The sequence below is a fragment of the Telmatherina bonti genome, assembly GCF_933228915.1.
Source record: "Telmatherina bonti genome assembly, chromosome: 16".
Classification (NCBI taxonomy): domain Eukaryota; kingdom Metazoa; phylum Chordata; class Actinopteri; order Atheriniformes; family Telmatherinidae; genus Telmatherina; species Telmatherina bonti.
Window position 1 is genome coordinate 3,830,255 of NC_136614.1, and position 13,546 is coordinate 3,843,800.

General features: G+C 59.1%; 1 protein-coding gene and 1 pseudogene across 2 annotated transcripts in view; both read left to right on the forward strand.

Moving 5' to 3' along the window:
- LOC306767601 (cilia- and flagella-associated protein 61-like) overlaps positions 1 to 11,065 on the forward strand; it is a gene marked incomplete at both ends in the record, with an annotated part of 111,903 nt that extends 100,838 nt beyond the window's left edge. Inside the window, 3 exons of the mRNA XM_079255676.1 lie at positions 9,270 to 9,475; positions 9,751 to 9,844; positions 10,895 to 11,065. Of these exons, the coding sequence (XP_079111802.1) occupies positions 9,270 to 9,475; positions 9,751 to 9,844; positions 10,895 to 11,065 (471 nt within the window). The remainder of the gene's footprint in view (positions 1 to 9,269; positions 9,476 to 9,750; positions 9,845 to 10,894) is intronic.
- Positions 11,066 to 12,002: 937 nt separating this feature from the next.
- LOC306767319 (insulinoma-associated protein 1a-like) lies at positions 12,003 to 13,064 on the forward strand (annotated as a pseudogene). Its single transcript has one exon. The product of its transcript is annotated as an insulinoma-associated protein 1a-like (transcript).
- The last annotated feature ends 482 nt before the right edge of the window (positions 13,065 to 13,546 follow it).

Sequence of the window (13,546 nt, forward strand, 5' to 3'; positions counted from 1 at the left end):
CCAGTGGCTGACTGCGACTCAGTGGCTGACTGCGACCCAGTGGCTGACTGCGACCCAGTGGCTGACTGCCACCCAGTGGCTGACTGCGACTCGGTGGCTGACTGCCACCCAGTGGCTGACTGCGACTCAGTGGCTGACTGCCACCCAGTGGCTGACTGCGACTCGGTGGCTGACTGCCACCCAGTGGCTGACTGCCACCCAGTGGCTGACTGCGACTCAGTGGCTGACTGCCACCCAGTGGCTGACTGCCACCCAGTGGCTGACTGCGACTCAGTGGCTGACTGCCACCCAGTGGCTGACTGCCACCCAGTGGCTGACTGCGACTCAGTGGCTGACTGCCACCCAGTGGCTGACTGCCACCCAGTGGCTGACTGCGACCCGGTGGCTGACTGCGACTCAGTGGCTGACTGCGACCCAGTGGCTGACTGCGACCCAGTGGCTGACTGCGACCCAGTGGCTGACTGCGACCCAGTGGCTGACTGCGACTCAGTGGCTGACTGCCACCCAGTGGCTGACTGCGACTCGGTGGCTGACTGCCACCCAGTGGCTGACTGCCACCCAGTGGCTGACTGCGACTCAGTGGCTGACTGCCACCCAGTGGCTGACTGCCACCCAGTGGCTGACTGCGACTCAGTGGCTGACTGCCACCCAGTGGCTGACTGCCACCCAGTGGCTGACTGCGACTCAGTGGCTGACTGCCACCCAGTGGCTGACTGCGACTCAGTGGCTGACTGCGACCCAGTGGCTGACTGCGACCCGGTGGCTGACTGCGACTCAGTGGCTGACTGCGACCCAGTGGCTGACTGCCACCCAGTGGCTGACTGCGACCCGGTGGCTGACTGCGACTCAGTGGCTGACTGCGACCCAGTGGCTGACTGCGACCCAGTGGCTGACTGCGACCCAGTGGCTGACTGCGACTCAGTGGCTGACTGCCACCCAGTGGCTGACTGCGACTCAGTGGCTGACTGCGACCCAGTGGCTGACTGCGACCCGGTGGCTGACTGCGACTCAGTGGCTGACTGCGACCCAGTGGCTGACTGCGACCCAGTGGCTGACTGCGACCCGGTGGCTGACTGCGACTCAGTGGCTGACTGCGACCCAGTGGCTGACTGCGACCCAGTGGCTGACTGCGACTCAGTGGCTGACTGCCACCCAGTGGCTGACTGCGACTCAGTGGCTGACTGCGACCCAGTGGCTGACTGCGACCCGGTGGCTGACTGCGACCCGGTGGCTGACTGCGACCCAGTGGCTGACTGCGACCCAGTGGCTGACTGCGACTCAGTGGCTGACTGCCACCCAGTGGCTGACTGCGACTCGGTGGCTGACTGCCACCCAGTGGCTGACTGCGACTCAGTGGCTGACTGCCACCCAGTGGCTGACTGCCACCCAGTGGCTGACTGCGACCCAGTGGCTGACTGCCACCCAGTGGCTGACTGCGACTCAGTGGCTGACTGCCACCCAGTGGCTGACTGCGACCCAGTGGCTGACTGCGACCCAGTGGCTGACTGCGACCCGGTGGCTGACTGCCACCCAGTGGCTGACTGCCACCCAGTGGCTGACTGCCACCCAGTGGCTGACTGCGACTCAGTGGCTGACTGCGACCCAATGGCTGACTGCGACCCGGTGGCTGACTGCGACCCAGTGGCTGACTGCGACCCGGTGGCTGACTGCCACCCAGTGGCTGACTGCGACCCAGTGGCTGACTGCGACCCAGTGGCTGACTGCCACTCAGTGGCTGACTGCCACTCAGTGGCTGACTGCGACCCAGTGGCTGACTGCCACCCAGTGGCTGACTGCGACTCAGTGGCTGACTGCGACCCAGTGGCTGACTGCGACCCGGTGGCTGACTGCGACCCAGTGGCTGACTGCCACTCAGTGGCTGACTGCCACTCAGTGGCTGACTGCGACCCAGTGGCTGACTGCCACCCAGTGGCTGACTGCGACCCAGTGGCTGACTGCCACCCAGTGGCTGACTGCCACCCAGTGGCTGACTGCCACTCAGTGGCTGACTGCGACCCAGTGGCTGACTGCCACCCAGTGGCTGACTGCGACCCAGTGGCTGACTGCCACTCAGTGGCTGACTGCGACCCAGTGGCTGACTGCCACCCAGTGGCTGACTGCCACCCAGTGGCTGACTGCGACCCAGTGGCTGACTGCGACCCGGTGGCTGACTGCGACCCAGTGGCTGACTGCCACTCAGTGGCTGACTGCGACCCAGTGGCTGACTGCCACCCAGTGGCTGACTGCGACTCAGTGGCTGACTGCGACCCAGTGGCTGACTGCCACCCAGTGGCTGACTGCGACCCAGTGGCTGACTGCGACCCAGTGGCTGACTGCCACCCAGTGGCTGACTGCGACCCAGTGGCTGACTGCGACCCAGTGGCTGACTGCCACCCAGTGGCTGACTGCGACTCAGTGGCTGACTGCGACCCAGTGGCTGACTGCGACCCGGTGGCTGACTGCGACCCAGTGGCTGACTGCCACTCAGTGGCTGACTGCCACTCAGTGGCTGACTGCGACCCAGTGGCTGACTGCCACCCAGTGGCTGACTGCGACTCAGTGGCTGACTGCGACCCAGTGGCTGACTGCCACCCAGTGGCTGACTGCGACCCAGTGGCTGACTGCGACCCGGTGGCTGACTGCGACCCAGTGGCTGACTGCCACCCAGTGGCTGACTGCGACTCAGTGGCTGACTGCCACCCAGTGGCTGACTGCGACTCAGTGGCTGACTGCGACCCAATGGCTGACTGCGACCCGGTGGCTGACTGCGACCCAGTGGCTGACTGCCACTCAGTGGCTGACTGCGACCCAGTGGCTGACTGCCACTCAGTGGCTGACTGCCACCCAGTGGCTGACTGCGACTCAGTGGCTGACTGCGACCCAGTGGCTGACTGCGACCCGGTGGCTGACTGCGACCCAGTGGCTGACTGCCACTCAGTGGCTGACTGCCACTCAGTGGCTGACTGCGACCCAGTGGCTGACTGCGACCCAGTGGCTGACTGCGACCCAGTGGCTGACTGCGACCCAGTGGCTGACTGCGACCCGGTGGCTGACTGCGACCCGGTGGCTGACTGCGACCCGGTGGCTGACTGCCACTCAGTGGCTGACTGCCACCCAGTGGCTGACTGCGACTCAGTGGCTGACTGCGACCCAGTGGCTGACTGCGACCCGGTGGCTGACTGCGACCCAGTGGCTGACTGCCACTCAGTGGCTGACTGCCACTCAGTGGCTGACTGCGACCCAGTGGCTGACTGCGACCCAGTGGCTGACTGCGACCCAGTGGCTGACTGCGACCCAGTGGCTGACTGCGACCCGGTGGCTGACTGCGACCCGGTGGCTGACTGCGACCCGGTGGCTGACTGCGACCCGGTGGCTGACTGCGACCCAGTGGCTGACTGCGACCCGGTGGCTGACTGCGACCCAGTGGCTGACTGCGACCCAGTGGCTGACTGCCACTCAGTGGCTGACTGCGACCCAGTGGCTGCCTGCAACACAAACTTGGCACCACACAACACTTGGCTGACCATCGCTTTTCTCCATGATGGCCCCATTTTCATCCATCTGTAAATCGTCGGGAGCTCCTGAGAGATGCGGTGAGTGGACATCCAGGACTAGTTGGGTGCATACTCCTGTGCAGGTTTGGACCAAAATCCTCCTCAGCTGTGGCAGGGACTTCCACTGCAAATATCACTGACTCCTTTCCTACAGCTGTTGCTGTAGGGATTTTTGCCTTATCTTTATGTACTGCAACGTACACCAGCAGCTAGAACTGGCCCTCATGATCATCACCCATAGATCTCCATTGCTGGATCATCCCTGCTCAGATATGTCCATAGTGCCAGGTGTTGCACATTCTGTTGTCCTCGTGGCCTTGTTAGAGACATTGCAGACTCCCCCCACAAGCTTTCACATAGCCACCCTTCTGTTTCCAGTATCATACAATAGTGCAAGGAGGTACAAACATTCTAAAATAGACTCATCCCATGTAGTGTATACTGCCACTGACTCATCCCCCAGTGCTAGACACTGCCACTGACTCATCCCCCAGTGCTAGACACTGCCACTGACTCATCCCCCAGTGCTGGACACTGCCACTGACTCATCCCCCAGTGCTGGACACTGCCACTGACTCATCCCCCAGTGCTAGACACTGCCACTGACTCATCCCCCAGTGCTGGACACTGCCACTGACTCATCCCCCAGTGCTGGACACTGCCACTGACTCATCCCCCAGTGCTGGATACTGCCACTGACTCATCCCCCAGTGCTGGACACTGCCACTGACTCATCCCCCAGTGCTGGACACTGCCACTGACTCATCCCCCAGTGCTGGACACTGCCACTGACTCATCCCCCAGTGCTGGACACTGCCACTGACTCATCCCCCAGTGCTGGACACTGCCACTGACTCATCCCCCAGTGCTGGACACTGCCACTGACTCATCCCCCAGTGCTGGATACTGCCACTGACTCATCCCCCAGTGCTGGATACTGCCACTGACTCATCCCCCAGTGCCACTGACTCATCCCCCAGTGCTAGACACTGCCACTGACTCATCCCCCAGTGCTAGACACTGCCACTGACTCATCCCCCAGTGCTGGATACTGCCACTGACTCATCCCCCAGTGCTGGATACTGCCACTGACTCGTCCCCCAGTGCTGGACACTGCTACTGACTCGTCCCCCAGTGCTGGACACTGCCACTGACTCATCCCCCAGTGCTGGATACTGCCACTGACTCATCCCCCAGTGCTGGATACTGCCACTGACTCATCCCCCAGTGCTAGACACTGCCACTGACTCATCCCCCAGTGCTAGACACTGCCACTGACTCATCCCCCAGTGCTGGATACTGCCACTGACTCATCCCCCAGTGCTGGATACTGCCACTGACTCATCCCCCAGTGCTGGATACTGCCACTGACTCATCCCCCAGTGCTAGACACTGCCACTGACTCATCCCCCAGTGCTGGATACTGCCACTGACTCATCCCCCAGTGCTAGACACTGCCACTGACTCATCCCCCAGTGCTAGACACTGCCACTGACTCATCCCCCAGTGCTGGATACTGCCACTGACTCATCCCCCAGTGCTGGATACTGCCACTGACTCGTCCCCCAGTGCTGGACACTGCCACTGACTCGTCCCCCAGTGCTGGACACTGCCACTGACTCATCCCCCAGTGCTGGATACTGCCACTGACTCATCCCCCAGTGCTGGATACTGCCACTGACTCATCCCCCAGTGCTGGATACTGCCACTGACTCATCCCCCAGTGCTGGATACTGCCACTGACTCATCCCCCAGTGCTGGATACTGCCACTGACTCATCCCCCAGTGCTGGACACTGCCACTGACTCATCCCCCAGTGCTGGATACTGCCACTGACTCATCCCCCAGTGCTGGACACTGCCACTGACTCATACCCCAGTGTTGGACACTGCCACTGACTCATCCCCCAGTGCTAGACACTGCCACTGACTCATCCCCCAGTGCTGGATACTGCCACTGACTCATCCCCCAGTGCTGGACACTGCCACTGACTCATCCCCCAGTGCTGGACACTGCCACTGACTCATCCCCCAGTGCTGGACACTGCCACTGACTCATCCCCCAGTGCTGGACACTGCCACTGACTCATCCCCCAGTGCTGGACACTGCCACTGACTCATCCCCCAGTGCCACTGACTCATCCCCCAGTGCTGGACACTGCCACTGACTCATACCCCAGTGTTGGACACTGCCACTGACTCATCCCCCAGTGCCACTGACTCATCCCCCAGTGCTGGACACTGCCACTGACTCATCCCCCAGTGCTGGACACTGCCACTGACTCATCCCCCCAGTGCTAGACACTGCCACTGACTCATCCCCCAGTGTTGGACACTGCCACTGACTCATCCCCCAGTGCTGGACACTGCCACTGACTCATCCCCCAGTGCTGGACACTGCCACTGACTCATCCCCCAGTGCCACTGACTCATCCCCCAGTGCTGGACACTGCCACTGACTCATCCCCCAGTGCCACTGACTCATCCCCCAGTGCTGGACACTGCCACTGACTCATCCCCCAGTGCTAGACACTGCCACTGACTCATCCCCCAGTGCTGGATACTGCCACTGACTCATCCCCCAGTGCTGGACACTGCCACTGACTCATCCCCCAGTGCTGGACACTGCCACTGACTCATCCCCCAGTGCTGGACACTGCCACTGACTCATCCCCCCGTGCTGGACACTGCCACTGACTCATCCCCCAGTGCTGGACACTGCCACTGACTCATCCCCCAGTGCTGGACACTGCCACTGACTCATCCCCCAGTGCTGGACACTGCCACTGACTCATCCCCCAGTGCTGGACACTGCCACTGACTCATCCCCCAGTGCTGGACACTGCCACTGACTCATCCCCCAGTGCTGGACACTGCCACTGACTCATCCCCCAGTGCTGGACACTGCCACTGACTCATACCCCAGTGCTGGACACTGCCACTGACTCATCCCCCAGTGCTGGACACTGCCACTGACTCATCCCCCAGTGCTGGATACTGCCACTGACTCATCCCCCAGTGCTGGACACTGCCACTGACTCATCCCCCAGTGCTGGACACTGCCACTGACTCATCCCCCAGTGCTGGACACTGCCACTGACTCATCCCCCAGTGCTGGATACTGCCACTGACTCATCCCCCAGTGCTGGATACTGCCACTGACTCATCCCCCAGTGCTGGACACTGCCACTGACTCATCCCCCAGTGCTGGATACTGCCACTGACTCATCCCCCAGTGCTGGACACTGCCACTGACTCATACCCCAGTGTTGGACACTGCCACTGACTCATACCCCAGTGTTGGACACTGCCACTGACTCATACCCCAGTGTTGTACACTGCCACTGACTCATCCCCCAGTGCTGGATACTGCCACTGACTCATCCCCCAGTGCTGGACACTGCCACTGACTCATCCCCCAGTGCTGGACACTGCCATTGACTCATCCCCCAGTGTTGGACACTGCCACTGACTCATACCCCAGTGCTGGACACTGCCACTGACTCATACCCCAGTGCTGGACACTGCCACTGACTCATACCCCAGTGTTGGACACTGCCACTGACTCATCTCCCAGTGCTGGACACTGCCACTGACTCATCTCCCAGTGCTGGACACTGCCACTGACTCATCCCCCAGTGCTAGACACTGCCACTGACTCATCCCCCAGTGCTGGACACTGCCACTGACTCATCCCCCAGTGCTGGACACTGCCACTGACTCATCCCCCAGTGCTGGACACTGCCACTGACTCATACCCCAGTGCTGGACACTGCCACTGACTCATACCCCAGTGTTGGACACTGCCACTGACTCATACCCCAGTGCTGGACACTGCCACTGACTCATACCCCAGTGTTGGACACTGCCACTGACTCATCTCCCAGTGCTGGACACTGCCACTGACTCATCTCCCAGTGCTGGACACTGCCACTGACTCATCCCCCAGTGTTGGACACTGCCACTGACTCATCCCCCAGTGCTGGACACTGCCACTGACTCATCCCCCAGTGCTGGATACTGCCACTGACTCATCCCCCAGTGCCACTGACTCATCCCCCAGTGCTGGATACTGCCACTGACTCATCCCCCAGTGCTGGATACTGCCACTGACTCATCCCCCAGTGCTGGATACTGCCACTGACTCATCCCCCAGTGCTGGACACTGCCACTGACTCATCCCCCAGTGCTGGACACTGCCACTGACTCATCCCCCAGTGCTGGACACTGCCACTGACTCATCCCCCAGTGTTGGACACTGCCACTGACTCATCCCCCAGTGTTGGACACTGCCACTGACTCATCCCCCAGTGTTGGACACTGCCACTGACTCATCCCCCAGTGCTGGACACTGCCACTGACTCATCCCCCAGTGCTGGACACTGCCACTGACTCATCCCCCAGTGCCACTGACTCATCCCCCAGTGCTGGACACTGCCACTGACTCATCCCCCAGTGCTAGACACTGCCACTGACTCATCCCCCAGTGCTAGACACTGCCACTGACTCATCCCCCAGTGCTGGACACTGCCACTGACTCATCCCCCAGTGTTGGACACTGCCACTGACTCATCCCCCAGTGCCACTGACTCATCCCCCAGTGCTGGACACTGCCACTGACTCATCCCCCAGTGCTAGACACTGCCACTGACTCATCCCCCAGTGCTAGACACTGCCACTGACTCATCCCCCAGTGCTGGACACTGCCACTGACTCATCCCCCAGTGTTGGACACTGCCACTGACTCATCCCCCAGTGTTGGACACTGCCACTGACTCATCCCCCAGTGTTGGACACTGCCACTGACTCATCCCCCAGTGCTGGACACTGCCACTGACTCATCCCCCAGTGCTGGACACTGCCACTGACTCATCCCCCAGTTCCACTGACTCATCCCCCAGTGCTGGACACTGCCACTGACTCATCCCCCAGTGCCACTGACTCATCCCCCAGTGCTGGACACTGCCACTGACTCATCCCCCAGTGCTAGACACTGCCACTGACTCATCCCCCAGTGCTGGATACTGCCACTGACTCATCCCCCAGTGCTGGACACTGCCACTGACTCATCCCCCAGTGCTGGACACTGCCACTGACTCATCCCCCAGTGCTGGACACTGCCACTGACTCATCCCCCAGTGCTGGACACTGCCACTGACTCATCCCCCAGTGCTGGACACTGCCACTGACTCATCCCCCAGTGCTGGACACTGCCACTGACTCATCCCCCAGTGCTGGACACTGCCACTGACTCATACCCCAGTGCTGGACACTGCCACTGACTCATCCCCCAGTGCTGGACACTGCCACTGACTCATCCCCCAGTGCTGGACACTGCCACTGACTCATCCCCCAGTGCTGGACACTGCCACTGACTCATCCCCCAGTGTTGGACACTGCCACTGACTCATCCCCCAGTGCTGGATACTGCCACTGACTCATCCCCCAGTGCTGGATACTGCCACTGACTCATCCCCCAGTGCTGGATACTGCCACTGACTCATCCCCCTAAAATCATGAAGTGGTTGCGAGTGAAAGCCACATCTGTCACAGTAACCACGGTGGAGAGGTAAATCAATGATTGACATGTGCATGGAGATATTCTTGAATCAGTCAGAAATGTCTGTCCTCCCGGGGACAGAGCATCCCACCCTGCTGGGTTTTAGATCCAGGCTGCAGATTATATGGATTGTCTGTCTGTCTGCTGGGATTACAGGATGGAGCGATAGTAACAGGACGAGTAGAGTCAGGAAACTACTTCTGTCTCCATCTGGACAACAACCAGCTGGTGGAGACACTCACCTGTTTGTCTCTAAAACCTCTTGCTGTCTTCAACTTCCTGAGTCTGTTTGGGAAGCACGAGCAGCTGCTGGGGGGCCTACTGAGCCACTACCAGCAAGGTCTGGTCCAAGACTTGTACAGGTAAGGCGTCCTCTACATACAGGTTCCCCTGTGGACACGGCCAGGGCGTGTCCTCGACGTACCCAGACCAGTCTGTAGGTTACCCTGTTGTCATATTTCTAAATATTTTGACCATTAAAACTGTTCAGTTGTTCAAATCAGAATCAATATGTGTGTAAATGGAAGTATCTGTTGGTAGATGAGATAAAACGAGTAGACACCAGCTGGTGTTGGGAGATAAGGAAAACATGTGGAACATCTGGCTGATAGATTCTGGATGCATTTATCTCCTGCAGCTTCTTCAGGCAGAGCTGGTGTTTGGCAGTTTTCCACGACCGTTTTCCTGACCTTCAGCAGGAGATTCTGCAGATCAGGTCATCCAGCCAGAAGGTTTGGATATTCTTCTTTCCCTCACAAAGGCTCCCTCCTCCCTGCTTTAAATGAGACACCATGACACCTCTTTATCGATGTCAGATGTCAGGACGTTTGACTTGTGTGTCGTTAAGCTACAAGAGAAGCAGAGAGAAGAGCTTCAGTCTGTCCTGATGTTTCATGTTGTTGTGGAAAAATAATAACCTTCTCATCTTCCCAACATCATTTCACTTCCACTCTGGTCTCATCTGTCTAAAGAACAGACTTAGGCTCCTAAAAAAGGGGGACCACCACCCCAGTCTGCCAGTCCAGAGGCACTGTCCCCGATGTCCACGCGATGCTGCAGAGGCGTGTCAGCCAGGACAGCCTCTGCAGAACTCCTCCCATGCCCGAGTTTTTACCTCGGCAACAGATGAAGCCGCATGCCGCTTAGCCTGTCGGTACCCATCAGCTGCCTCCAGAGTCCCACAGGCCAAGAAGGCCTGATAGGACCTTCTTGGCCTTCTTCAGCTTGATGGCATCCCTCACTGCTGGTGTCCACCAACGAGTCCTGGGATTACCGCCACGACAGGCACCAACGACCTTACAGCCACAGCTCCGGCTGGCCGCCTCAGCAATAGAGGCACGGAACACAGCCCATTCAGACTCAATGTCCCCCGCCTCACTCGGGACATTTCAAGCTGAGCCTGATCGGGCCCCATGGACAACGTCTGGTCTTGCACCACCTCCAGGCCTGGCTCCATACGGGGCGCCAGTGACCTTCAGCTGGACCTTTAGACACCTGTCTGCTATGGGTGACCCTACCAGGAGCATGAAGCCCCAGACAATGTAGCTACTAGGATCTTCAGGACACACAAACCCCCCGCCAGGAAAAGGTGACGTCTCGGGGAGCAGATCTATAAAACATCAGAATAAAATACTGGAGTTTTTTTCCTCCCTTCCCCTCCTTCTTCAGTCTCTTGGACTCCAACAATATTGAGTCAAACAAGATGTGTAGTCAGGTGTGCAGGTTCTGAAGGCCCTCCAGGTCTCTACCTGAACAAACAACTTGTCCTGTTGTGTTTCCAGGATCAGCAGTCAGGGGGCCAGATGGAGGAGCCTGGCTCAGACCGGGTCCTGGTCTCTGCAGAGGGGTGTGAAGATACAGAGATCCAAGCAGCTGTGAGGAACAATGCGGTGAAATATCTGAGCTTCAACCAAAACCTGCTGCCGATGTTCTCCTCGCCAGGAATGCTGTAGCCCGACCCCCACACCTTTCTGTCCTGATAAAACAACTCTCTCACTGCTGTTTGACTTTGCTGTGAATTTGTCTCATTTACAGTTAGAGGATCTTAAAGCCTCGATGAACCTGTTAGATGATCTCAGTAGAACATATTCTACTAAATCTGCTAAAAATAAAGACTGCAGGAGAATATCGGTTGTCTTCAGAGAAATACGTCCCATAAAATACCTGGAGCAGCGCGTGGCGCCTTCAGGGACTGTAGATAAAGGAGGAGGCGGGGTGTCGTTCTACAGCTGTATGCCAATGAAGCTTAAACAGACAATATGCCCCCCCCCCTTCGCTCCTGCTCCCACCGTCCCAGTTCCACTTCACACTGGTCTGGAACTGGGAGGACTAAACGCTCCTGCCCCGAACGTCCTACCAGGGTCTGCAGCTGGGGGGGGGGGCGATGTCAGCTTCTGTTTTTACCTGCTTTGTCTGTTTGTGTACGAGATGACGTTAAAAGTTCTGGGGGGGGCGGGATGCACACACGGGTGGGGGGGGGGGGGTGTCCACGCGGGGTGTCTACGCGGGGGGGGGGCGGGGTGTCCATGCAAGGGGGCACACACATACATACACACACACACACACACACACACTCCGGGTTGGAGTGTGTGTGTAGTGTGTGTGTGTGGGGGGGGGCTGCAGGTACATCTGCTATGTAAATCCTCCCCAGATCACCCTCCCCCTCCCCGAATCCCCGGAGACCTGTGCTGCCTGTGATTGGTCCGTCCCGGGGGTTGGGGTGTGTGTTGGGGGGGGGGCTATCATTATAAAGCTGCCTGCGTGGTGAAGCAGCTCAGAGCAGCACGCGGACCCACCAGGACAGGGATCCGTGAGCGGATCCAAGTGGATTTCTTCTTCACTAAGTGCCTCGTGCCCCCCCCCCCCCCCCCCCCCCCCCCCATCCCCACCATGCCCAGAGGGTTTCTGGTGAAACGGAACAGGAAGACCGTGGCGTACCGGTTCCGCTCGGACGGGGGGGACGCGCCACCGTCCTCTTCTCCCTCCCCGCGCCTCGTCTCCATCCCGGCGCGCGCACACACGCCGACGCCCACCTGCGGGGCAGCCGTCCCGGAGCCGGACCTCAGACCCGTTCAGTTCGGGAACCAGGTGTTCCGTGCTCTGTACAGTCCCACGCGCGCGGTCAGCCAGGACCACGAGTCCTCCCCCACCCTGGACCACCTCTTCGTCCCGATGGAGCTGAAAGTCGGCTCCAGCAGCCGGACCGGCACCGAGCCGCTCCCCCCCGGGTCCAAACGACTGTCCCGGGACTCGGACCGGAGGACCAAACCGGTCTACAAGAAGATGAAAGCCATCAGGAAACCGTACTACGCGGATGACGTCACCACGTCTCCGGTTCTGGGACTAAAGATTAAAGAAGCTCCGGTGGACCAGAGCCCCCCCAGGTCGCAGGGCAGCGGCGGGGACTTTGTCTGCCAGCTGTGCCGGGAGGCTCACGCGGACCCGCTGGCTCTGGCGCAGCACAAGTGCTCCAGGATAGTCCGGGTCGAGTACCGGTGTCCCGAGTGTGGCAAGGTGTTCAGCTGCCCGGCCAACCTGGCGTCGCACCGGCGCTGGCACAAGCCGCGGCTCGCGGACAGCAAGGACACCCCCAGCCCGGAGCCGTCCGGGTCCGGCTCGGAGGACGGACCGGAAGACTGCAACCAGTGCGGGAAGAGGTTTAAGCGCCACGCGCACCCGAGGAAACACCCGCATGACGAGCACGCGCGGCGCCGCTCAACCTGAGCGCGAGCACCGGCCCCCCCCTGTCCGATCTGCGGGGGGAGGTTCAGCAGCAGGGGGGGGCAGGAGCGCCACACCCGCCTGCTGCACGCGGCGCAGGTGCTCCTCTGCAAATACTGCCCCGCCCTCTTCCACACCTCCCCGGGACTCGCGAGACACATCAACAAGTGTCACCAGTCCGAGACCCGGCAGGTGGTCCTGCTGCAGATGCCGCTCCGCCCCGCCTGCTGACCCGGGACCCTGTCAGCCCGGATCCGGATCCGGGGGTGGGGTTAGGCTGTTAGACCTAAGAGGGTCCAGGTTTAGAGTCAGACCTGGTCCATGCCTCGGATCCTGCTGTAAAACTGCCTTAAACTCAACAGATTGTTTTCCAGCCTCTTGCTGCCATAAACTTTATTTAATCTACTGTTATCTATTTATTTATTTATTCTATTATTGATGTGAATTGTTGCTCCTTGTGGTCAAAGCTGTTTTAGCCAAAAAGTGTTTTTCTTTCCTCCTGAAGGTGTTCATGTGACTTAACCACTTATTATCAATAAGAAGCTTTTCATTGATTGTTTTCTTCTTTTTTTATTTTGATTTATTTATTGATCTAAAACTGCTCTGGATGTTTCTGTTAAATGTCCAAAATAATAAAAACCAAACTGAGAAACAGAATTTTATGTTTTCTGGATGTTTTTTGACCCCAGTCTATTTATTTGACTTAAAATATG